At 43.8% G+C, this 27,425-nt stretch overlaps 1 protein-coding gene across 1 annotated transcript in view; it reads right to left on the reverse strand.

The window, feature by feature from the left end:
- The window catches only part of ephb2b (eph receptor B2b), a 64,425-nt gene that overhangs the window by 17,930 nt on the left and 19,070 nt on the right, over positions 1-27,425 (reverse strand). Inside the window, exons 4-5 of the mRNA XM_030778570.1 lie at positions 13,023-13,178; positions 11,367-11,702 (exon numbers count right to left, since the gene is read on the reverse strand). Of these exons, the coding sequence (XP_030634430.1) occupies positions 11,367-11,702; positions 13,023-13,178 (492 nt within the window). The remainder of the gene's footprint in view (positions 1-11,366; positions 11,703-13,022; positions 13,179-27,425) is intronic.

The raw sequence follows: 27,425 nt of genomic DNA on the forward strand, positions 1-27,425 counted from the left end.
TTTTGCAGGGCCAGGATTTATGGCCGCAGGCCCCGTGCGGAACACACAGCCGTCTCCAGGGTCTCCGGCCATAAAGACAGAGGCCTCTCAGCAGGCACGCGCTCCTCCATGGAAAATCCACTCACTGGAAAAGCCTGTCACTCCTATCAGCCCGACCTGAGAAAGTGAGGGTCTGGGGCCAATTCTCCTTTTCTGTCCCCTTCATCTTCCGTGAGCTGCCTAGAACTGCGTACGGAACGACTTGACGGCGTGTGCCTCTGAGTCCATTTGAGAGAACTGTTCATTTTCAGCGGCATGTAAGAAGCGCGCCCTCTGACCTACACGCAATCCTCCAACTCAGCACACTTATCATGAGATCCGCGATATGACAAACGGGCGCTGCCACAAGTGCCGGTCGCTGTTAATAAATATGTGTCAAAAGATAATGGATGTCTGGCTTGAACTCCATTTCCTAGGCAGAGAGCTAGCGATGGCTGTGCAGGCGTGCATCGTTCTGTTCGGACGGACCTGGAAACACCGCCCTCTTTCTTAATGTACGTTGAGTTTGTTTGCAGTTACAAGACGACCAAATAAGGCTGACAGCGGTTCTTATAGTACAGGGAGCTCACGAGTATCTGATTTCAAGTGTATATATATAAGTGAAGCCGACACATGCTCTTTGTGCATTGCTTTTACATTTAGCAAGCCTGCGCCGCTGTCCCTGGTAATCTTATCCGGCCCTGGCAAACAAAGCCAGGGCATGTTATCCTGCACCAGGGGATGGACACACGCCAATGTGAGAACTGTTGAGGCAGATCATTGCGGTTTCACCAAGACTGAGGGGGACGCATTCCTGATATCCAGTGACTGACTTTAAGATGACTGTTTGTGATCCTAACTAATCATCAAAACCCAGGCAGAGAGTTCAGACAACAGGTAATTACTAATATTATGGGGGGGGGGGGGGGTAATTAAAATTGTCATTCTCTCCCTCCCCATCATGACACTAGACAGTCGAAAGAAAACAGAACACTCAGAGCCACAACAGCAGGAGAAAGGCCACTGTGAAGAGCGATTATCACAGCTAGTAAAATATTCTAGTCATGCAGTGCTCAAGCTTTCCACACAGCGACTCTCCGTTCTACAGATGAATACTATTTATTTCCAGTCCTAGGTGTTTAAACTTTTTCTTGGCAGAGTGTGCACCAGGACACCTTGGAACGATCACCCTGTGTCCACACATGGTTTCCACGGTGCGCAAGCCTCCAAGCAAACAAACGAGGAACAGAAAACACTACCATATCTTAAAATACGTGGGGGTTGTTCATATCCTGAAGTAGTCTGGAAATGTACAGCAGTTTAATGATGTGCAGTAGGAGAGATGATCTGCTACATATACATGTCTGCTTGTACAGCATAAGTTTATATTTGTGAATGTGTGTGTGTGTGTGTGTGCGTGTGTGTGTGTGTGTATGTGTGTGTGTATGTGTGTGTGTGAACGAGACTTCGTAGGGAGACGAGTACGTGCATGACTAGATCCTTTCTTCACTAAAAAATGATGTTTCAGCTCCAGTATTTAAAGCATTTAAGAGCTCCTCTCATTGATCCGACAAAAGACACTTGGGCTGTAGCACAAGAGTTTGGCAATGGTCATGCTGCAAAATGCAAAAAGGCAAAACTTTGTGCAGCATGCCTTTAGAAATGTTTAGTTTTCTGTTTTAGAGCCTGGAGGCTGACTCAATCAATACATGAATAAACCCAAACTGCTTTAATAATATCAGCAAAAAAGGAGAGGCATTTCTTCAACTGTACAGAAGTAAACAAGCACCTCTTAGGCATTGTTATTTCAGGGTTGCTCTACTTTGCTTCTTCCATGTCTCCTCCCTGTTCCTACCAGTCTTTTGTCTAAGAGTGCTTGCTTGTCTAGTGCTGGGAACCTCTCTCACTATGATGGTTGTGTTGAACCACAGAGGATGAATGCCAAGGCATGAACCACCTCGTCTAATTCTCTCTGGTCTGATTCTCTCACAGGACTATGTGCCTAAGCTGAAAGATATATGCCCCGGCAACCAGAAGAGTTCAGGAGGAACACAGAACAACACGAACTACAGCTAAAACAGGATAGATCTAATGTGCTTCTGCTGCCTGCTAAAACCATCGCAACTTCAAGTGAATTCCAACCCCTTGATGAGTATACTTTGAAAGTCAACAGAATGAAAAAAGAAAACACTCTGGTAATGTTTTCAAGGGGCAGAAAAGAAAACGAGAAGGAAAAAAAAAAAAAAAAAAAAAAAAAAAAGAAAGAGAATTGCAAAATAGAAACCCAACCCAATCATCCAATCATAAACATTGACTGGTTTGGGACTTTTGCTGATTCTTATATGGTTCTATAAAAAACATTGTGGACGCATGTGGATCTCATTTGGCATAAGACTGTGGTATGGAGAGCAATGTGGAGATTTGGGGAGGATGGAGGAGGTAGATGGAGCAGGTCAGTCCTCATAAATCCCCCCATCCCCTTCCACGTTAAAATCTGCTTCCCCTCAGCAAGCTTTTCCCAGAGCGCCCAAGCAGCTGCTCCTTCACCAAGCTGCTCTCGGTCTTAGTCGCTCGTTCAGAGAGCTCTCCGTTTACGAGACACACTTCCATCGGGCCCTTCCAGAGAGGAGAAGGGGAGGCCTGCATTTGCATGTGCTTTTGGCAAGCTGGATGAAAAAAAAACTCCGGCTGGCAGGCGTCCCTGTTCTCCATCTGCAATGGATTGTGGGTTTTATGTCTCCACAGAGTTTCCAGTGCCGTAAAGCAGCACTGCGCGATTTCAGTTCATCAAGCTTTAAACCATCTGCACTGGAAAAGATTGGGGCATTAATGGACTCATATACACACCATAAGCTAATTCAAAAATAGGCACTTCAGAGGCTTAAAAAGTTTGCAGGCACTTACAGGGAGTTTGTGTCTAATCTGAGACCCTCTGTGCCACTCTGCTATGCTAAGGGCTCCACTGAGAAAAAAAGTAAATACCGGAGAAAGGTCAAGAGTTACTCTCTCCACTGAAGGAGTTAGAGAAAATATATAGGTAGCTACGACCTTACTTTACTGCTAATGATATTGGATGAGGCACCCCCATACTTCATGTACCTTTTACAGTTTAACCTGATATGGCTCCCACTCTAAAACATCAAATACTGGACCACGATGAAAGCTAAAGATTTCCTGGAATCGCTTACGATCAGTGAGAAATCTGTCAATTCAGCCATCTCCTGAAGTGTTCAACACCATGTCTCCCATTAACAGAGAGGAGGATGAGGAGGTGTTTGTCCCAAACTACAGATTTAGAATAGACTCACACTTATGACTTATATGGGTCACAGAAGAAGCTAGCGCATATATTGTCTGATAATCAACCCATTTTAAAATAGCAGGATGTGAGGCCTGCCAAGATGCAAATGAACTGAAAAGGTCAGAGCTGGATTAGTGTATACAATGCTTTATGGAGGTCGGTTCAAATTTGTGTGAGATACTGAAAAGCACAAGAGAATATCACTATGGAAGAATTTCACACGAGTCTGCCATGGACAATAAAGACATACAGAGAAAAAAAATCATTATCATTATCATATGGCTCAGAGGTGAACTCTCACAGATTACTGAATATTCTATTAGCTGAACAATGGCGAGGATTAAAAAGAGAGAGACTTTGCTTAAAGAGGTCCTGAACTCATCCTATAAATGAAGACTGTAAAAGAATCCTTAGAATCTCATGTGCATATGGCTAATGACATTCAGCATTCATGAAAACTACCACACAGTACAGCCAGCAGGAAAGAATAACATTGAGAGTGAAAATTGCTAACCTTATTAGTGATCAGTACCACATGTTAATTAACTCTGGAGGTTGTATTTATGAGTGAATGAGTCAAGGCCCCAACCAAACCATGCTTATGCAGCCCAGTGTTTTTAAACACAGCATATGTATAAATACAAAATAACTCTCACACATTACACTTCCTCTGACACATTTCTAAGCTGAATCTTCGTAGTGCTAATTGATTTTGTGTGTGTGTGTGTGTGTGTGTGTGTGTGCATGCGTGTGCGGGTGTGTGCACACATGTGTATGGGTATATATACACGTGTTTATGTATGTTGGGGATGTCTTTATTATGCACTGTTGATCTTATGCTGGTATAATAAATTTGCTTGATGACAAACATCACATCAAACACATCAAAGCTCTCTCTCTAGCTCAACAGCCACAGAAACAGAGGGGGGAAAAAAAGCAATCCCAAATGTAATCAAAGCACAGTCAAATACAAAAACACATCTATCATACATGGTAATTACTTCAGTGTTTTACAGTGTGCAAAGTAACAAAAGGCAGTTTTCCCAAAGGCAGGCAAAGGAGAAGATGGTAATACATGACGTCTTTTAGCTTTAAGTCAGTGTAGACCACACAAAGCCAGGATCCATGCACACAGTTCACTACAGGACAAAAAGGGTACACGTTATCATGTGAATCATGTGAGTATATGGGCGCATTTGGTGAATGGAGCGAAATAATGTGACTCTTAAAAAAAAAAAAAAAAAAGTGTGTTGTTTAAGGCAACACTGAATGTAGAAATATATGTAAGCATCGTCAGTGAAGGACTTGACACTGTGTTCTGGTGTTCTCTTCTTGGAGCTCAGTATCTCAAGAGACACAGTGCTTTTCTATTCAGTCATACAGTATTCAGACACTTTCAGTTCTGAGAAGAAATCTACAAGCGCCATCCACATCAAATGTGACATTAATGTAAAGTAAAATAAAAACACAGACGGAATCATTGATATTAACCTGAACATGTTTGCTTGATATTCTAATATTCTAAAAAAAAAAAAAAAAAAGAAAATCAGTGTAAAGATCTAGATTATCAGGAGTTGCCTCAGTGTGATTAACTCATGAATATCGGTGTAACCGTGCTAATGTGGCACACTTCAACTAGTGACAAATCATACGGTTCCACTGACTCCATATGTTGCCTTCCACCAAAGTGTTTCGATCCAACTGATTCTGGCATTGTAAAATTTACTAACATCAGTTATTCCAAATGGTTCAATCATGGCGTTTTCAATGCAGGACCTTCAATCTCTGGTAAATGCTATTTTATGCCTCAACAAAATGTTTTTCTGATATATGTGTCTCAAAATATGCCAGACTGCGGGATGCAAACAAATTATGACCACAAATGAAAGGAAGTGTGGAGATTTATGGGGTAATTCTCTAAAAGAATCACATAATTAACCACATATTTTATGTGCTGGTTGCTGCATAGTCAACAGCTCCTGCAACCAGTTCTGCATACTTATGAACACGCTATCTCTCTGGCTAGTGCAAATTATAATACCCTTGCTTTCCTCCAATGACACACAATGCAATTGGTATGCGCGTGAGCGCGATTGGCTGGACCGGCTCTCAGGACTCTGTCTGTCTGCCTGTGACACCTGTGCTCCAAGTGTCTGCTAGAGTCTCCTGCCGACTACCCCTCTGACCCCGCCTGGCACCTTCCATATGTGCCCTCTCTGGCACCTTCTGTCACTGTCACACCACATCACCCCGACACCGTCACCTCTCTCACTGCACATATACTTTTAATGCCAGGCAGAAGGAAAGAAGTGCCAAGACAGCTTGTGCAGAGGACAATTATTAGAATGATGAAACGGGCAGGATTTTTTAGCTGTCAAAACACTCGACATCCCAAAGGACCATCAAATGTAAAATGTGTGGCATCGGTCAAAACTTGAATATTAACAAAATGATTACCCCCAGTGACGTGTTTTGTAGTAGTTGCACTAATGGGAAGATAAAGGTGTTTGATGTCATCGGGTTTGTGGAGAGGATCATCCATTTGCACAGCAGTCGTCCTCTTTGAGACTGACACTGCCACTGGCACAACTGTCCCAGGTGACCCAGTAGCAGCTCACCAAAGCAATTTTGGAGATAATTAAGTCGTAAATCTTCCTCAAGCGCCTGATAGCGGTGAGCTAGATTATGGACCCCCCTCTGAATAATGTAATTCTCTCATACAATGAGCTGCTTACCTGATAAGAAACCAATTCATTTCCTCACAGCATTAACGTGCCGCCCTGATGCATACGGTGCTGCTCACCTTGGGCTAATGAAATGGCTAAACAAACATGAGCTGGAAAAAATCGAACGCCGCAAAAGAAATAAAAAAAAAAAAAAAAAAAATATCGAGTGACGAAATGCCACATGCTATAACGGAGGAAATTCATTCGGGCATATGGACGAGCTTATTTTGTCTGAGCGTGCCAGACTGTCGCACAGAATGCTAATGATTCTGGGTTCAAGCTGCCAAGGTTGTATCACAACCATCAGGGCCAGAACACACATCCTTTGGCTGCAGCTAATTCAGATCTCAACCAGTGTGTTAGGCCAACACACACAACAGGAAAAAGTAACATTACAACTCAAAGTTTTCTGACCACCAGACAGGCCATACAAAAAAAAAAACCCCAACTGCTTGTAATTATCTTCGCAGTACAGATATACAAATAAGATAAACTCTCTGGAACCTACTAAAAATATCAGTTTGTATGCAGGAGGAATTGGACGGTACTCAAGATACCTGAAAAAAACAACATTTCAATTCAACCTAGAGGAGACTGTGCTGACATTTGAGGAACTCCTTCTCGTCTGTTACTGTATCATTACAGCACATATTGACTGCTCTGACCTGGATCTGAGTCAGAGTGTGTTCATCATTAAAAGCACTTTGGTCCGGGAGAGAAATTCATAGCATACAATGCACGGTATAGCTTTATTTCTCTCTCACAGTGGAACAACCCTTGAGTAGCACTTCCACTGAGCTTCTTCCTTCCTGAATGCGTGAAAAACCACACTGCCAGAAATCTGTCACGGACAGCTCTAATATAAACTTTAAAAGAGAAAGCCAGCCCAGTGCTCTTTTCGCAGGGATTGAATTCTTGCTATATGACTGAACGTGTGTGTGTTCTCCTCAATGTTTGTGCTTTGGTTTGTATGTCCAATCGCATGTTTGTGTGCATCCACTAAGTATGTTTTTTGCCCTGAGAGTTTGTGTGTCTATACATATCCATAGCACACCTATGTGTGGCTGCATGCACCAGTGTGTGTAGGCCTGCAAGAGTATGTTTGTGTGTGTGTGTGTGTGTGTGTGTGTGTGTGTGTCTGTGTGTGAGCGTGCGCACGCGAGGAGGCCCTGGAGTCAGTTTGGCTTGGCTTGATGGATGATTAACCCTGTTTGACCTGGCAGTGCAGGGCTGCAGGGAAAGGCTGAGCAACGGGGGAAAAAAGGTGAAAAGCTAGCTTTGTGTCTTTAGCTAGCACACATGCTCTTATTATGACTGCCTGCAGCTTGATGCCTTCATTCCAACTTGCCTCTGTAAATTGCCTCAATAAAACACTGAGCCTGACCTCAATAAGTCTTTGTTGGGCTTGCTGGAGTGCCATAATTAAGACAAATCGCTAAACTAATAGAAGTGTGGCATTCTGTTTCAGTTAAGCGCTCTACAATGTGCTTGATCTGTTGGTGGATTTGTGTGGTCATTGACTATTTTCACCAATAGACACTTACTATAACATCCCAACTCACTGGAAAAACACACACTCATGATCAAAGTTTGGAAAGAGAATCCTTTACATATTTACACTCTAAAGATAGTAAAATGAATCTGCATAACTCAAAACTAAAATCAATTGACCTTGAGCAGGAGAAAGAAAACGCGCAACACTGACATACTGCGTGCCATACCCAAGTCCACTGGTATGTAGAGCAGAATAGCACAAAGCTGGTATTTAGTGGTTACTTTAGTCATAATTCATAACAATCAGGACAAGTATCTTCCAAAGCCAGAATCCTAACACTTTCCATAAAATTGCTGGGTTGAAGAATTATGCACATCTCTCAAAACAGTGCGTAAGCTGACTGCCTCAGTCTATGAATTATCATAATGCGGCTAGAGTTTCAAGGCCACTGCATTAAAGACCACAAAAAAAAAAAAAAAAGAAAACATATTTTAACAAAGTTTGGGCTGATATTCTTTTTGCCCTTTATTTGAGCAGCCAGAGCTTCATTTGCATTATGCATGAGAGAGCTTGTGTGAATGGCTTTAGAGATGATCCCTTCACCAGCTGTGTAGAAAGTTCTAGAAACAATGCTTAACTGTGAAGTAGGAACGGATCAAATGGGGATTGCTGAGAACGTCATGCTTGACTGAAACGAGAAAATAAAAACTTCAAGTCACGTCTCAAAACATGCTCCCTTTCCCTCATCAACAAGTCACCAACGTATGGGGAGCCACTCACATGAGAAAAATACTTTCACGCCAGTCACTTCCAATTTACTTATTTGTTTGTTTCTTTCATGGAACATACTCACCCTTCCCTAGCGACTGCATTAAAAAATGTGTCTAATTAATGTTCACGCACATAAACACATACACACACGCACATACACAGACACATGGAGACTCACACATACACACAGACACACACACACACAGACATGCACGCACACACGCACACACGCACACACACACACACTTACACACACACACGCACGCACGCACACGCACGCACGCACGCACACGCACGCACGCACACACACTTGGAGGGGCGAACGCGAGAGGAAGGCTTGGAAACACCCCTGTTAATAAGGAGTGACAAGATGTTTATGTAACCTCCAAGCCCCACAAACCAGACGCAATTAAAGGCTTGGTCCGGTTGACCCCGGCCCTTTCGCTCCAGTGCCTTGTCCCAGGGGGGCCTGGCTGCTAACAGGAGGCTGGTGTGAGCCCAGGTTCAGCCCTTTCACAGCTCTCTCTGATGGAGCACTCTGACTCCTAATCCAAAGTGACGGGCACTCTGGTGGAGAGGGTTCAGAGAGCCCCAATTTTAAGCGGGGAGCCAAAAATGGGGCAAAACAGCAGGGGGAGGAACGGGATGGGGTAACTGTGGTGACATGGGTACAGTAGTGGCCAAGAACACAGAGAGCAGAGTGACAATCTCACTACAAAGATTTCATCATCATAAAACTGTAAATACTTCTGAACAATTAAGAGTGACTGAATTTTTAAAAAAAAACACACTGTAAATGACTGTAGGTACGGTTATAATAGCCAGAAAATAATAAACACAGTACTATTTTATCTACCGTTAGAATAGCCAGAGAAGAATGAAGTAAAAACTAAATCATCAACAGGTGTTATTTACCATATATGGGCATAGCTTAAAGGAACAATCAATGTTTGAGAAAACTTCTGGTTTTAATTTCAGCGCTGCAGTTCAGACTGTCACATTACACAGTTTATTCTGGTACCTCAGTGGCAGCACATTCGTGGCAAATCAGTTTTTACTTTTTAAAACGACATTGAGAGGAAAGTCATGCATCTCACATATGTTCGCTTATAGACCCTGCTAAATGTCAGAGAGTCACTTAAGCATTCAGGGATTGCATTTAAAACCGTAGAGTTTATTGGTTCTCTCTGTCTGTGGGCTAGAGAGGCACAGGGAGTCAGTGGTATATGGTAAAATGTATCTTTTCTTAAAAATTAGCTGCCTCACCATATGCGTGTCGTGAACATACACATGCATGTTTTTGTACTTGCTCTTCAGTTCCAGTGAGCATGTTAAATACATTTTGTTTCCACGCATTCTGAGCTAAATTGAATCTACATAGCTGACTGGATGAATGAGAGCCACTGAAATTTGAAGAGAGAAACTGTGTGTGTGTGTGTGTGTGTGTGTGTGTGTGTGTGTGTGTGTGTGTGTGCGCGTGTGAATGTTTGTACGTGTGTGTGTGTGTGTGCGTGCGTGTGTGTGTGCGTGCGTGTGTGAGTGCGTGTGTGCGTGTGTGTGTGTGCATGTGTGTGTGTGCATGTGTGTGTGTGTGTTTGCGTGTGTCAAAGGCACGGATGAGAGAGAGTTTGTTTTGAGTGCCTTTGTGTTACTCTGTGATCCATTTCAGTATGAGAGCATACATTGTGCGTAACCTGTTCTGTGTTCTTGTGTATGATACTTGAGTTCTGTCTCTGCAGGCTACTGCGCAAAAACACTTTGCTGTAACTACTCTCCCAGCATGCTTTGGGCAAGGCCTCTCATCAAGCACCCTGGTAATGTAAACATTCCCTTGTTTCTAAGACACATCACATCAAAACTCTTTATTGTAAGCGTTTCTCTCCCCCTCCCCCTGCCTTCATTTGACCAGCATCTCTGTAGAGCTTCTTTCTTGACTTGCTGAATGCCAACTCAAATACCCAATGGGAGGCTTAGACTGAAGAAAAGTGAAAAGTTTTACAGCGGGCAATACGTCAGAGTCAATAATAGAAGAAGAGGCTCTAGAAACAGCCATATTATAACTAGGCACAGTTAGATGATCATAGCTGACAAGCCCCAATGTGTGCTGCCAATAGGACACAGACAGAATGCTAGACAAAGCCTGGCAACAGCAAAGCACATCAGATCCCAGGCTGGCACAGCCAGTCATGCATTTCATTCAGACAATTAAAGGAAGGAATCAATGCTCCTGTCTCTGTGAAATGCTCTATAGTAACATAAACCACAACCATTGCATGGAGAAAAAGAAAAAAAAAACCCTGCAAACTACTATAGCATCAGAGCTTGATTGTGGCATGTCTCCTGGCATTGTGAAGATGAAAAAAAGTTTCTCTAATCAGAACCAACTGCTGTTTTGCATTAGGACTCATCATATGATAGATAGACAACAGTTTCAACTCTAATCTGACCCTAAACAGTTTGAGAAAATGTCATACAACGGTTTATCGTTTGAGCATGGAGTAGATCAAGCCGAATTCGAGGCTTATTTTCTAATGTCTTCATGAGCTGAGGTCTAACAGAAGAAGCTTTGGGAAGGATGAGACGTGGATTACTGCACTGCTCTCACTGTCAGACGGTATAATCACAGACTGGTGCAGGGGTAACAGAGGGAGTTCAGCACCGTTCTGGACTAATCAGTCAAACTGCGGGTGAGATCACACTCACAGTGCCAGTAGGCCATCAAACAGTGTCTAATGTCAGTAGCATCATCAGAACCATAGCGAATAGTCCTCTTCAAGAAATGTTAGAGATGGAGTTAGAGATGGTTTAGGTGTAATTGTGCATTTAAGGTCGGAAGAACTTAATTGGCCTGGAAGTGTGTGTGTGTGTGTGTGTGTGTGTGTGTGTGTTGGGGGTTGGAAAAAGGAAAAAGTACACTGAGAGTTTGAGACAACAGCAAAGTTAGAAAACCTCACTTTTCCAGCACTGTGGAGACAAAGTAAGGTGGCAGGGGGAGCGAGGAAAAAGCAGGCAATCGGTACAAACAGAAAAAGAGCGTGTGGGGCAGTTGACCTACCAGCCTGATTGGTGGTGATGTTGACGGAGGAATACTGCGGCGAGTAGGGGCTCTGGTCAGATACGCCGTTCACTGCCTGCACCTCAAAAGTGTACTGCGTGTGGGCCAGCAGGTCGCTGATGTAGACGCGAGGTTCGGTCAGGCCCAGCTGCCGCGGCACAAACTGCACGTTGTCTCCGCAGCGCGTGCAGCCTCCGCGCCCGCCGCCGCAGCTCTTACAGATGATGTTATAGACCACGTCTTCTCGACCCCCAGAGTCCCGCGGAGGAGACCACTCCAACATCAGAGACGTCTCGTTCACGCTGGAGATCACATTCTGCGGCGCTGAGGGGACGGCTGGAGAGTACACACATTATAGTTCCATTATCATCAACACCGATGTATGACAGATGTGTACGTGTGATATGTTACCACTGCAAACACCCTCTCATTTCCGAAAGAAACAAGGAGAGAGATTTTTACTGGGACGACTGCAGTGGCAAGTCACACTTTCTATAAAGTCGATTTCTCTCTCCGTGGTCTGTTTAACTGAGGAAGAACGTTCGGTTTAACTTATATTCACTCTTAATGCTGACATTACACAGCTCACGTATCATTCATTACTGTAACGCTCATTATTGTTTTAATGCAGAGAGACAGAGGGAGCGTATACAGAGGGAGAAAAAGTGATCTTAAAATGAGAGTGTATGATTATAATTTAGTCTTTAGCAACGTGTGGACTCGTAAAGCGTGTGTTGACTTTCGTGTGAAAAGCTTTTGAAGGGGAGCGAGAGAGATGACACAAAGCACTCCTATGAGACAGCCATTTGACTGACAGCCCAACTAAACAAACAATGTGCAGTGTTTATCTTCTACAGGCATGTGCTCCTAATTATTCTGGCAGGTCCTCTGAGGTCTAATGAGATAATCAAGGAATAACCCTCCGCCCTCTGCCCACCCCCAGCCCAAAGAGAGAGAGAGAGGGAAAAAAAAAATTCAATTGATCATTTATTCACCAGCATTTTAATTGCGTGGCAATTAGGAAAAGCTACAGTCATGGAGTTAGAACTGTAGGGGAGTCTCTTTGCGCGTGCGAAAACTGACGCTAAACGTCTCCCTCACAGGAGAGAAAAGGCAATAACGTTTGCTGTGAGAATGTGCGGTGTTCAGATGCACTCATTCCCAGCCTTTAATCAGTCCAGGTCCTGCTGCGCTTGGCCCCATCATCCTGACGCCACGCTCTTATTCACTACAGCTGCTCTCCTAGCACACCCAGGCTTATGCTAATGACTTCTGTTTGAGGCATTTAAATGATCTTTCTCGCCCCTCAGCTCTTTCAGCAACAGATTAAAACAGCGCAGGCACAATGGTGGCGTGACGTGCCGCCTCTCCCTCCGCCTCCACAACACCCTGTGGCCCACTGCAGTAACCTCTAACCCCAGACTTGAAATGAGACCCTGCCAGGACGTGGAGGAGGTACCAATTTATTTCCATCAGGCAGTGGAAGATGTGGGTTGCATCTACATTGAGGAGGTCAGGGCCTAATTGTAAAGAGTGCATGTGTGTTAGTGCTGTAGCAGTCTGAGTGTGAGGATGTTTTGTCTGAAAAGGTTTAGTAACCCTGTTGTCAGGACACTGGCTGTGTCAACAGATCACCACTGGACTGCCGGTACTTACTGGTGCACGGCATCTGGATGGGGTCGGAGTCGGTGCGGTAGTAACCGTTGCGGCATACGCAGTTGGTGGCTCCGTCGTTGGTGGTACGGCTGTTGATCGGACATTGTAAGCAGGCCTCGTCGCCCTGGGTCGGCTTGAAAAAGCCTGATAGACAAGCTGAAATAGAGAGAGAGAGAGGGAGAAAAGGCAGGCATGAGGAAACAGAGGAGCTTTTAATAATACATGTTTGCCGAGAGTTTTCTGTAAAACACAGGCAATGCATGCCAGAAAAATCATTGACTGCAAGAGCCACTAAAGGAAAACACACTTTAGAGCACTCCCTGCAGTGGACAGAGCAGTTCTGCCCAAACAACAGAATACTCCATGTTTTTTCTGCATTATTTAAACCCTATTCAAACTTAAAAGTGTTCCACTTCCCATGATTTTCTCATGGTTGTTCATGCTTTCTCTCTGTCTCTCTGTCTCTCTCTCTCTTTCTCTCTCCGCAACAATAAGGAGAAGCAAAAAAGAAGTATGTTGTAAATATATGTAGTGAAAAAGAGACATCTGGAGAAGAAAAAGAGACATCCGGAGTAGGAAGAGAGACAACTAGAAATGGAGGGAGAAAAACAAAGAGAGAGAGCCGGAGGGGGGGGGGGGGGGGGGGGGGGGGGGGGTAAGAACATATCATCTCTCTCCATCACCCTGAAGCACAATGTCTGCCAGGATGGCCGTGCCCCGCCATTTACCGCACGGATGAGTGTGACTCTCTCGCTCTCTTTCTCAGAATCCTTTAATCTTCACCTCGGATACCCTCCATCTCTCCATGGCCCTGGATGCTATCCCAGAATGCACGGCACCTGCATGAGGCTTGAGTCGATTTTTTCCTCTCTTGTGCTCTAGTCAAAAGAGCTGAGTGAGCAGGTTTTCTCTTGATACCTGAACGGCTGCCCCCACCCCCCTCCCCCTCTGTCTCTCAGTGTCTGCATGCTAAAACAAACCATTAAACATTTACAGTTTGAAATTCAGTGCTAGTACATATACGGCTGGTTTTACTCAGTGTGCAACGACCTGCCGACTTGACAACAAACAAACAGAGCCCTGCCTAAGCAGAGAGAGATTGAGACATGTGTTTGATTCATCAGCCCAACCCTGAGCGCACAACAGCCCAAGAGACCACATCATGCCAAATCCAGCCAGGCCCTTATTCAGAGCACACATTTGGACGCAGAGAGAGGGGTGAGGCCGCCTCGCCAAGCCTTCAGAAAACCCCTCTACACACACCCCTCGGATGGTTAAAGCATGCGTTCAGTCTTCTACACTGCCGTGCAGCTAAAAGCAGTAAAGCGCATACGCTTCTTCATAATCTACGCTGGACGGGCTTTGTGTAGTGAATCTGCCAAGGAAAATGTCTGTCGAGGGGTTTGTTTGGAGAGAGCAGCTCCGGTCAGGGTTCACTCTTGCCGGTAAAGCAGAAATAACAAAAAAGGAAAAAAAAAAAAAAGGGAAAAAAAAATCCCATGCTGGTGAAATCACCCTTTTCTGGCTCAGTTTCAGAGGCCAGAGGTTAACTAGCAACCAGTGGCCCAAACAGAGCTGTTATTTCAGGGAGGCATGTTAAAAAAAAAATTAAAAAAAAAAAAAAAAAACTTCCAAAATCCGCTCACCTGCTCCCCTTCACGCTGTCTATTCTTCTCCCACTTAGCTGCTTCCTGTCTATAAACCACCAGAACGTAAGCTTCTTCCAAAACAACCAAACACACTCTCTCTGTCTCTCTTTTTTCTCTCTCTCAAGAGTGTAGGCAAACTCAGTCCTTCCTAAATTCAACTGACAGCCCTCCGTTAACCCCCACCAGGCTCCGCTCTCTGACTGAGCTCTCTTATTCCAAGCGCTTTCCTTCTCCAAAAAAACACCAGGAAATATACTCACACATCCTCTGTTGAAATGCATGGCTAAATATTCAACAGGAGAATCCGATCTGTATGAAAAGTCTGTTATACACGTCTGATATGGGAAACAGTGCTCGGAAAAAAAAAATATATATATATATATATATATATATATATATAAAACCGGAAAGCGATAGAGCACTTCAACTAATATTAGTCCTGACATGTTTTTCTTCTCATATGATTTATGGGGAAAAGAGTGGTGTATAAAGTGAAATATGAGGCTGTAGCATTCTGACCGAGTGTCAGTGGAGTCACTGAGAGAGGTATGGACTGCAGAGGTGTAGAGCCCTGACTAGGACTCAGGAGCACCCTCCATACTGTAGGAATGGAAATTAAAAACAGTGATAGCACAGAAGCCAGCTTAGAATGGACAGAAATATGGAAATGGAGAGAACATGAGAGAGAGAGCACGAGAGAGAGAAAAAGACAGACAGACAGACTATCCGAACGTTTAAAGCGGGTTGCTGTGCTCCAACCTATGTGCTGAAAAGACAAATATGCACCAATCTGTGCTCCACCCCTTATCCAAAGAAAACAAATATGAGAAGCAGCCAGGCTTCTCTCCCTATTTCCACGCCAGTCTCCTAAAGAGGTTCGGTCTGTGCCATGTCAGCTCAGAGGAGAGGGTCTCCGTGCCTGGCTTCACTGTCTGCTGCTCTGATATGACCTTGAATGTTTCCCTACTTGCTTCCAGATGGTTTCACCTAAATGGCAAGTGGAAACTGTGCCAGGCACTAAGGGTTGTGCTGAAAACACCGTGACGGTGTTGAACATGTCTGCCCGAGCGAACGAGCAAGCCACCCACTGTTGGTTTCACCGTTTGTCAGAGTACAAGCTTTGGATGATGAGTGGAGAAGACTGGTGTCAGCTGTAGCCTGAGGAAGAATGAAATGTTGATTAAAAAATCCATTGGAGCTTTGATTCCTCACTCTCCTTGACTGCGACTGTCAAGCTGTTTGATCACAATCTCTTTTTTCGCTCAGACACACAAAAAAAAGGACAGCTGCTTTGTTTTCGATGTCACTTCAAACTCAAAGCATCCCTCTGGCTATGTGAGATAATTATGGCCAGACATATTCATGGAAGTTGTAACACAACGTTTTTTGTTTTTTTTTTTATTCCTCATTGTTTTTTAACTTCCCTATTTATATCATTAAAGAAATCATCAGACTTTGGGGTCTCTCAGATCCCATGGATTCTGACAAGAGGTGATGAAACTGGGTATCAAGTGTGGTAGAAAAGGGAAAGGAGAAACATTTTAATGGAATTTATAAACACTTCAGGTCTAATTTAGCAGCAGTTCTGTCAAAACGGTCCAGATCACCTCAAAGTGGTTCCAGGCTCGAGTCAAAAAGCAGACTTAGTTGTCACATTTCAGTAACTACTGTGAGAGGGGGGGTAGAAGGCAAACAAGGACCCAGCTTCAAGCTCTTTCTTGCCTTCCTCTCCTTGTGTTTATTACATTTAATAACACAAAAACGATAAAAAAGGCAGGATAATTGGAAGCTTAGTGGACTCGACGTGTAAAAATCTCACCATGAGTGTGTGCTTTAGTGCCAGAGTACCATTCGCTTTTTTATTGCAGGTAATTTGCTAGATGTTTCAAAGGGTTTCAGAACATTTCATCCGGTCTGATTTATGTGGGCACTGAAGGCAAAGCTGTGAACCAAATGGCTGTGCATGAGTGGGGCTGGTGGATGACGAGGACCTCGGTTTTCAGTAGCAGTGTACATGGACCCATACGCCGTTTGGAAGATGTTAGTGAGCGGCCAGAGGTTCTGGTTCCCCCAACTGAGTCCACTGCAGGAGCCCGGCAGTGGCGTAGGCAGCTGCTTAAACAAAGGCGCCGCTGCCCACTTGACATTCTCCTCATGGCCATCGCGGCGCACTTCACATCCCCACCGGGAATCAACTGACTAAAACCAGCCGCTAATCCAGCATCAGTCCACTCTATTGAGTGAAAACCTGCGACCTGACCCACGTGTGCGCAGACACGCACATGCACACACAGCAAAACGTATCCACACTGAAAACACCCCAATCAACACACACACACAGACATGCACACACACACACACCTCAATGCACACACACACATGTCCCCCTTGTCCCTAACTGACAAAATGGTTCCTTTGTCTGGGAGCCTGGGTGACCATGGTAGTGATGGCTCCCCTCCCCTCTTTCTACTAGCTGTCCATTCAGCCTCTCTAAAGCCAGCCTGAAACTGCTGCATTTAATGAAAGCTACATTAAAGAGAGACAAGAGAGGGAGAGGTGTGTGTTTTTGTGAGTGTGTGTGTGTGTGTGAGTGAGTGTGATTGTGAGTGAGAGTGAAAAAAAAAAAGGCTGGAAGAGAAAAAGACTCAGGGATACATGGTTCTGTTAGCACAGCAGAAAAAAAGTGCTGAAAGCAGGAAAACAGTGGAGGGGTTGTAGGGATTTTCTGTGTGGATGAGAGGTGGAAGGTCCCATTGTTACCAGGTGGGTTGGGTGTGAGGGGTAACACTATGGTTAGGACACTCACTGTTAATCTTTCTGTGACACAGAATAGTGTTGGAACAATAGAAATTTCCAGTGACCTTGTTACCCTCTAAATGTATGCTGAAACAAAGATTTAACCTGACATTTTCAAAAATGTCTCTCCGTGCCTTTCCTACTTTCTTGCTGTACTTCAGCAGTTCATTAATGGTCTTGAATGACTATAGTACAGCTATATTAGCCTATCTTATTATAACACTCAGTCTGAACTCTAAAGGTGAAGAGGCTTTGCTCAGTACCCTCCTCTTGCCCCATGTGATAGGACAGAAGAGCTGCTTTTGGCACAGTGTCACAGGGCCCCACAATTCAATTAGGGACTAGAGATCGGCAGCTAATTCAATCAGGACAGTGTGAAAGCAATTACAATACTGGTATTCGCCTGTCCATGCACAGACGCAAATGAGAGATTAATCATTCTCTCTACATCTCCCTGTCTGATGCAATTAAAGTGACTAGATGTGCCCAAGCTAGCTTTTAGGGACCAGGTTGTGGCCTCCAGAGTTTGAGGCTGTAAAGTAACAACTTAAAGTCATGGAGGGGTTTGTTGATAATCGTGTTTACACACTGTGGCACATGAATTCTCATTGACGTATGTTCCTGTGACTCAAACTTTGCAAGTCTTTCAGTATTTTTAATTTGCGTGAAAGTCTAACCTACACGCTCATACCTCTCGTCAGAACATAGCATTATTTGTGTGTGTGTGTGTGTGTGTGTGTGAAAAAAAAGAGAGAGAGAGCTTTATCCGTGGCTTCTTTGCAGTTGTCAGGGTGTTCTTCAGACGGGATCTGCTGCCCAAATCCACCCACCAGGGTGCCATGACTACACAGATTAGGTACACCAGCATAGTGTGTGAGGAGAGATTACTGAGAAATGTGTGCGACACCTGGGAAATGAGATCTCCCAGGGCGGCAGCAACAGCTGGAGAAAGGGGGGGGGGGGGGGGGGGACACACACTCCCTCTCCAAAACAGCTCAGCAGACACGCTACACGTGCGGTACAGACAGAGGCCATGTTAAAATGACGTCCGTCCCAGTTCAAAACAACTTCATCACCAAAAATCTTCGGAAGGCAGAAGCGTGGAATGCCAAAATGTTGTGACCCATCGTTGGCCATCTTCACATCACCGCATGGCTGTCTCCTGACACAGTCCCCTACATGTACTCTAGCTACCTACTAGGTACAAGGACAAAGAAGACAGCAGGAAAAAGCAGCCAACTTCATTGCACACAATTTCAGTGGTAATGGTCATATTGGATGGAAAGTGAGGTGGTGTGGGGTGTGTGTGTGTGTGTGTGTGTGTGTGTGTGTGTTTGCCGGGTGGGGGACACAAGCATGACAAAGTGTTTCATACTGAGAGAAGAAACCCAGGTCATCAGGTGTTAATGGCACAAAAAGGCATCTCATATATATATTGTGTGTCTCAGTGTTTCATAACTGTCACATTATGGAGAAAAAAAAAAGATCAAAGAACTCAGTTTAAAGCCATTCACATGTACACCCTACCAACAATGTCTGGAATTTTAACTACAGCACACACTTTCCTTTCTTTTCCACACACAAGAAAGACGCATAAATACTGCCTGGTAAAATTACAGAAATTTGAGTAGGCAGCAAAATAAATTCAGAGACCAAGCATTTCACGCGGCTAGACTGCTTGACTGATAGCTCACAGGGGGAACATGAGGGAGCTTTATGATTGGATGTAGACCCCATCGCAAAATCCCTCCCCCTCCACCCCCCACAATTGGTCTTTTCCCTGAGTAGACACGGTTGCAGATGGCTGGGGCGTGGCAAAGCCCAGTACATGCATTTATCTCCATTAAAAAGGGTCTGTCAATCAGTGCAACTGTCAGATTCAGGCTCACCACTGTGGTAGCAGCTTCTAGCCTCTCCAGTGACTCAGAACAATGCGAAGAGCACACAAAAGAAGCCCACACATTGTGTCCAGGAATCACACACTCATAGCCTTTCACAGGTGTTCTCACATGGGCTTACGTGGAGAAGGTCACAGCATGAGCGTCTTACATAACACTGCTTTCGCTCTCCGCTGATGTTACATGGCTTCACTTAACACTGAGAAACCGCACTCAAAAGGTGGAACCTATCACTGTAAGGTGACACCGGACGCTGCTATTGTTTCAGTAGTGTTACAAGGATCTGCCACAGAGCCGAGCCTTTTCCTCTACTGTTTGTTCTAAGACTCTTCTTGTGAGACATGGGAGGACAATGGAGGATCTGATGACCGAGCTGATCCTGTGTCAGGACCTCAGTGGCTCGTTTTGAGAGTCACAAAGGATATGGGATCCCCCTGATGTCCCCTCTGGGAACAGGGTACAAGAGCCACACCCTGCAACACCGAGATCAATACAGAGAACGTATATTCAAAGCTCTCAGTAGGTGATAATGTCTCCTGACTAAAAATAATATTTGCCACTTAGCTGAGAGGAATTTTGCCTGTGGAGCTGCAGGCACTGAAGCCCAGCCCTATATTATTAGGTGACAACGGATCAGCAGGCCAGGGAAATGAACATTATTTTTCAAAGCTCGCTTTTTTTTTTTTTTTGTGTGCTCCTTTGCACCCACACCCTAGATCAATGTGTTTGGAGGCTTTATGAGTTCTGACTATGCTTGTCAGAACCTTGGCCCCAAAACTCTAAATGTGCCCTTTTCTCAAGGACGGGCAGTTGCCAGGGCAACGGCAGCAGTTGCCACGAACTCTCCCCCACCATTCAGTTGTGCATGCATCCCCTTCCCTGGTTAAAGGCGTGAGCTGCCTCTTTCAGGAGAGAAAAAAAAAGGGGGAGGGTTTCTTTTCTGAAACCCAAGGTGTCTTTACAACTGTCTCCGAATAGGAATGGAGGAAGAGAGGTAGCAAAAGATGAAGAAAGAAACCACCTCTATGAAGATACACAAGCAGATGAGGGGTGGGCTAATCCTTTCTCCTAAACATCCTGTGTTTAAAGCGTGACTTTATTTAAAGTCCTTATTTTGGCATGAGAAATACTGTTTCAGAGAAAAGGGGCATTCAGAGTGATGCTGCCGGGAAGCACTGCCTGTGCCAGGCATGCTGCAATAAAAAAAGAAAAAAAATCAATACAAATCCAAGTCTACCTGAATCCAAAAGAATGGAATTTTACCCACGACAGAGACAATGGTCAGTGTGGTGTTTCTACACCGGGGGAGAGGCACACAGGGGTGACAACTCCATAAGAGTCCATACAAGACGCAGCAAATAATTGACAGGAATTGTCTCTATGAGCAGAAAGTAGCAGGTCAGGCGCCAGCATGTAGGCACAGAGGCTACCCAAGGTGGTGTGAAGATGATGGACAGGTAGCATAAAGGAGCTGTGTGTTTCTTGTCAGGGCAGACGACAGGACCCAAAGGGAGGAGGGTGCAGGGGAGGGGCGCAGCAAAGAGCAGCTGGTGCCCAGCGTCATCTCTGTCCCTCCGTAACCCCTCCCCGCACTCCTCTAATCTACAGACACAATCAAACACAAACCTAGCCCCGACACAAGAAAACTGGTATGCACAGATATGAGTCTCACACTGAGTATCATATTCATTACCCTCATGCTTTATGTCTGCCTCTTCTCCCCTGAGTGTATTTATGAGAGATTATAGCAATTCTGACCAAAGACACTTCATAGGCCTTCAGGGAGCCGCAGTTCCATTATCAATTCAATAGCGAACAGAACAAAAAAGTACAGCAACAGCTGTAACAGCAACTGGCCCTTCAAAACACAAGCATTTCACAAACATATCAATGCCCTTTCATTATTTTTTTTTTCTTTTTTCACTCCTTCTTCTGGTCATTTGATTGGCAAAACACAGCAATGTGTTATTGCTGTACTGCATTTTATCTATTGTTCAGTTACTTCTGGTATTTACCACTTAGCTGAATAAAATGACCCCGCTGGTTCACTTAAAGTTGACGGTTACAACTGTAATATTTTCACGCGTCACATTATGGTTTTGAGAAAAATGAGACTAATTTTCAGCCATGGATCCACAGTGCTGAGAAACAAGTGCTCAAGTCATCCCTGTGGTCTTCATTAGACTAGGGTCATTTCTTGGACATAAATTTATCCTCAGTTGTTTTCATTTGAGCAGTGCGAAAGGACCAACAGGCTTATGCAAATGAATGTCAAAACAAGCAATGCAAGCAAGACACTGCAAAAAAAAAAAAAAGTTACGTTCTCTCTGGCTTCAAGTGGAGACTCTCTGCAAACAGTGTCAAAGAAAAAAAAAGATTGATTTTCAGTGTTTATGCTGTGTCCCTGAAGCAGCTACACCTGCGTACGAGCGGGGTGCTTATTGTTCTGAGGGGATTCATCTGAGAGCTTTAATGGTGCCCATTTAAGGGAGGAATACATTACAGGCGCCAATCACGGACCCGAAATGAGGTTGTGCCCCACAAGTGAATGTGGAATGAATGCATGCATCACTTAATTAGCCTTTAAATATGTCAATGATTTGTTTTAGGGGAGAAAAAAACACTCTGCACTATTTGTCTTCCTCTTCGTAATGTCTTCCCCTCACCACTGTCTGCTTAACCCTGTTACAGAGAGGCTGGGCCAGCTCTACTCTTCTCCATTTGTCCTAATCAATGGAGGCTGTTAAAAGCAGACCACGGGGGTCAGGGAAATGAAGCGGCCTGTTTGTATGGAGAGAGGGTTTGGGCGAGAACAGGGAATGGGGGGTAAGCAAGGCTTCTGTCTCCATGGCAACGGTGGCAAACTGTTGTTCCACATCTCCTCCTTATTTGATAGGGCCACCCTGTGGAAACAATAGCACCTCTGCGGAGAGAAATCTCCATTATTTACTCGCCGCATAGAGCACGTGTTTGAAAAAGAATATCTCTGGCGTTAAATATGAACTTACCTCAACGTCTGCGTTGACGACGTGTGTTTGTTTTGGAGGCTTGTTAATTACCTCTTGGCAATTAAGCCAAATTCAAACTAATACAGAATATGAAGTAGTGCAAAGAGAGTATGAGGGAGGGGTCAAGATTCAATGTTTTTCAAGCTCCAAACAATACCTCCCAGTAGAGTCGGTAGGTGTGTTCTTTCCATTCTGGACCACACAGTTTGAAAAGCTCAAGCATCCAACAGCACACATGAGGGACTGAAATTACTGGGCTGAAACATTTTCCCAGAACTCAAAACTTAAAACTGCCTCACTGTTTGGTCAGTCGTTGTCCAAAGGTTATGGACTGTATGCTTCAAACACACACATGTGTGCTAGTGATCCACAACTTTTGATATCCCGACACCAGTTCACATAACCGTGGGGTATGCGAGAAAAAAGCATGCAAAATGCAGAGCATGTGGTATCCTCATAAAGAATACACTGTGTTCAGTGCGCTGCAGCGAAAAAAAAATACATGGAGCAAACATATTTAATCGTCAGTGTGCTTCCACAGCCGCCTTTCCCCTACCGCAGGCCCCAGTGGGAGGCAAGGTCTATCCAAAACCACTTAACTTGCCCATGGAGATAGCAGAAACCCATACAAATTCATGCCAAATAAAGCATCACCATAGCGATGGTAATCAAGGACACCTGAGGACCTGCCACTGACTGTTGATGGTGTGGCCTTGATGTCAATCACAAAGAAACAGACTCTCCATCACCAAAACAGACACAAGATAACAGACCTGAGGCTTATGCCAAACAGTGGGGCCATGCTCCTTATTCATATGGGCCAATGACATACTCACACTGATATCAACGCTGAGCCGGTGACAGCTCATTATTACAGTGTAAACTTGTGATACTTATACGTCAGCATTTTAGTGAAATACACCCTGCATTGGATGAGGTGTTATGTTTGCGTATTTATATATTTATTTACTTTGTGCAGACAAAGGAATTTTAGCGCCATGTTGAACACCTGAGTAAATACTGGATACATTCCAACAGCCCCTCTCTCTCTCTCTCTCTCTCTCTCTCTCTCTCTCTCTCTCTCTCACCACAATCATACAGCCATCAATATGGGTTTACTTCTACAATCCTGTTTTGCAATAGCAAAAGGTCACTTAATCTAAAAGGAGCATAATAGAACCCCTGGTGGTTTAACTGAGTAGCCGCCTGTGACTGAGAGACTTGCTGGATTAGTCTAAGGTTCCTGCAGGCTGCAGGATTAGCCCAAAGAGCTTGGCAGGGGTCTACAGACAGTTGCAGTCCCAGACAAAGATCTCTCTCCAAAGTGTGAGAAAGACATAACGGTCTGATGCAGATCTGTAAGACGCTGCGCTACACAAGATACACACTCACAAGGGCATAGCCAGCAGAGAGATGAAAACAAGGAGGAGGGGAAAAAGAAACAAAGAAAAAAATATACCAAATGGAGGTCTTCACAGATCATTTCATGGAGTCTTTCAACAGATTTGCAAAATGTCACCTAGTGTAACGGAATTTTAATTCGAAAGGATCATTTCAGGTCTGATATGAAGTCTAATTGAGTGAGCTGTATCCAAACACATCACTGCTCTATTCACAGTCACTGGGTGGATGTTGGGGAAATATACAAATACACGTGGGATTTAACAGATAAAAGTTCTCTGTTTTTCATAAAATCTGCTTTCGGTTTCAGTAATATCTAACTGAATTATGGTAATCAGGCAGGCGCTCTCTGTTGGGAGGCACGTGGTGCTTTAAGCTGAACAGACAAATCAAGTTCCAGCTCCAGGTAACATGGGCCTCCCCGAGGGTCAAAAATACTTGCTTATCAGCACAACTTACAGGTTATGCCCAGACAAGCTCAATTAGCCAGCACTTCAGCTTTGTATGAGGCTGCCCAGCTTTCAGCACATGCTCCATATCAACACAACCAGGGCGCTGACTGACACACAGGCCGCACAATAGCTTGATTGTGGTCAACAGTGGAAGCCCTGAGTGGGGCCCAGGGTGAAGGAAAGACAGCTATCTCAAGAGGCCATTGCCTCTGAGAAGAGGGAGAGTTCAGACCCTCGCCAGATTTATTTATTAACAATACTTTGTCATCACCCTCACAAAATGGAGATGAAGTACAAAAAAAAAATGATTTGAGGAGATCCGGGTAGGATCGCACAAAGACAGCAAATCCGGGCAAACACATTTGATGCTCCTTTTGTGGCGGCCACTCTCTCCCAGCAATGTTACGCTGACAAACAAGGCCAATATTCCTCAGGCAGCTTTGAGTAAATGATTTTTTGGAGCACTGATTCTTTTGATGTGTCAAAACACATGTTTCCGGAATTTACCATAGAGACGCTAATGCTTGGATTTGTGTCCTTCTGTTCCTTTGATGTTATTTTTTTCTACACTTCTGTAGATCAAGTAGCCAACATGAATCGTTTCTATTTTTGCTCAAACACAAGAACCTGATTTTGATTATGTATACAGTACGTACATTTTTGTTGTTGTTGTTGTTTTGGGATTTTTTTTCAAGTGGTACCTATTGACAAACACACTAATGTAAGTATTTTTGCACACATTGGGCCTCACACAAGAACAAAAAAAGTACAGGAAAGTTACCATAAGTGTTCATTTTTCTGTACTTTTTTTGTGAGGTGGGCTTGTTTGTCATGTCTGGTTCAGCAAACACTCATAACTTCAGGCAGGTCGTTTAATCTTTCATAAACAACCTGCCCAAATGAGATGAATGCTACCTTTTTGAAGTGTCATTCATAGAATGGCACCCAGAAATAACAGGAAGACATTTGTAAGTTAAGAGACTTAGGTCCTGCTTTCAGAGATCGGTAAATGAAAATATATTATTTTTAACAGCATCAATGGTGGAATGAAGTAACCTGTAAAAAAAAAATGTGACAAACTGACTAGTGCTGTTAACACAGCGTCACTTGAGGTCATGCTGTCACTGGATTAAAGAAGAAACAGGTTGATATGAGATTGTATTTAAAAAAAAAAAAAAAAAAGTCTTCCCAAAGCAAGGTGGTCCATGACTGGAACAGAAGGGGGTCAGTCCTGGGGAAGTGTCTATCATCATGACAGGCAGGAAAATTCATGCCTTAACAGAAGATAGCAGAGTAGAATAGCACTAAAATGGCACTAAGTACCTCTGTCAAACAGGATAAATACGACTATAAATTCTGAAGTTAAATTTATATGCCCAAACTCAACATTCCCTCAAAGTAATGAAATAAATACAATCCATTAGTCAAAAATAAAGTTTTTCAGCTTTGGAGAATGGCAGACTAATGGTACACGATGACAAGTCTGGACCACTCGTAAATTTCGTTCAAGCCTAGGAGAAAATTCTGAACACAAGAAAACTGGCAAATTCCACAGAATGTGGCAAATTCTCTTAAGTCACTCATACAAGCCATTTCAGAACAAATCTGTTTGTACAACTGGTTCTTGCAGAGGCTCATTTTGCTATGTCAGAGCAAGAGAGATGATAGATTCCCCGTAATTACATTCATAGGGGCCACTCATTCCTGTGGTGTTATGGCTTTGTGGCATGACGAAATAGAAAAATTGATTTGCTGTTTGATACTGGTACTGGGCTACAAAAAAAAAAGAAGCTTTCCGTCACCGGCGAAAATAGCACGGTAACACCATGGAGGTTGGACGCGAAATCACGTGTTGCCAGGGGACCATGATGCATTTATTAAGAGAATTAGTTCTGCATAACTAACTGTAACAACATAAAGAAGGTATGCTCAGACACAAAAGCCTCTGTTAAGTGAATTATTCAGTAGTCATTGCATCTCCAGTAAAGGAACAGAGAGAGCCAGTGGGCTCTGTGATGAAGCCTGTGTGATCTGTTGGCAAAATAGGTCATTATATGGAAACATGTCATTAAGGAGCCTGTTACCCAGATCGATATGTGAATATGCTATATTTGGTAACAGGGTCATGAGGAGGAGCTGCTGAGGCTGTATGGGGAGTCAGTGACATCATCAGGGTCTTGCGCAAAAGCTCATAGTGCTTATTTTAGATGCAGATGACTTCCAAATGTCTTCTCATCCTCTTCAGGTCTCTTTCCATTGAGAGTACGGAATCCTCTGCTGCATTTGAATGTGACACATTCCATTTAAAGTCAATGTCACTCGTGTTCTTGGAAACTCAAAATGCTCTTTGCTATCTAGCATTTACTGACATATTCAAATGATATTCTGTGCATTAGTTACAAAAGATGGTTTCATCTGAGCTTTAGGATTTCCTAAAAGAAAAACGCTCAAGACGCTTCTTCACTGAGACATCTTATAAAAAAAAAAAAATAAAAAAAATAAAATAAAATAAACAATGAATTGAAACATGATGTCTCAACCAAGTCAGTCTAAATCCAAAGCTGAATGGGGAGCCAACAGTATAGCGCTTTGATCACTTGGAGTTGGTCAATAATGCTAATGAGCTGTCTTGGGTTTGTTAAAGCCATTCATCACAGAGTTGCATTAGAACACAGATAAACAATGCCCAATCTGCCCAAGCGTATGGGCCATTATGCCATTACACTACCAAAAAAAAGACAGGAATGAGGGAATAGCCTAAGAAGCGAAAGGCTTTAATTCTGTATGTATTTCTGTGTGTGTGTGTGTGTCTGTGTGCGCGCGTGTCTGGTATTTGGGGTGTATATTTTCAGAAATGAACAGTGTAGAAACCAGCATTACGTACATTGTATACAGCACTTTTTTCACCATGCACCAGAAAAAAAAAAGAAAAAAGGGAAAAGAAACTATTTGACCTTATAACTGGCAAATTTAAACTGTCTTGACTTCACAGAGGCAAAGAACCAAAACGTCTGTAAAACGCATAGCATCACGTATTGCAGTCCACAGACGTAATCATAATGACTCGTTCTCCTCCAGCAGTTTCCCAAAGTTCTTTTTTTTTTTCCTTGCCTTCCTTTTGGTTTCACCAAAAAGCCCTATCATTTCATTCTTGGCTTAGAAAATGCCAGAGTGACAAAGAGAATCAAAACAACCTCAT

Source organism: Chanos chanos, chromosome 6 (genome assembly GCF_902362185.1).
Source record: "Chanos chanos chromosome 6, fChaCha1.1, whole genome shotgun sequence".
Taxonomy (NCBI): Eukaryota; Metazoa; Chordata; class Actinopteri; order Gonorynchiformes; family Chanidae; genus Chanos; species Chanos chanos.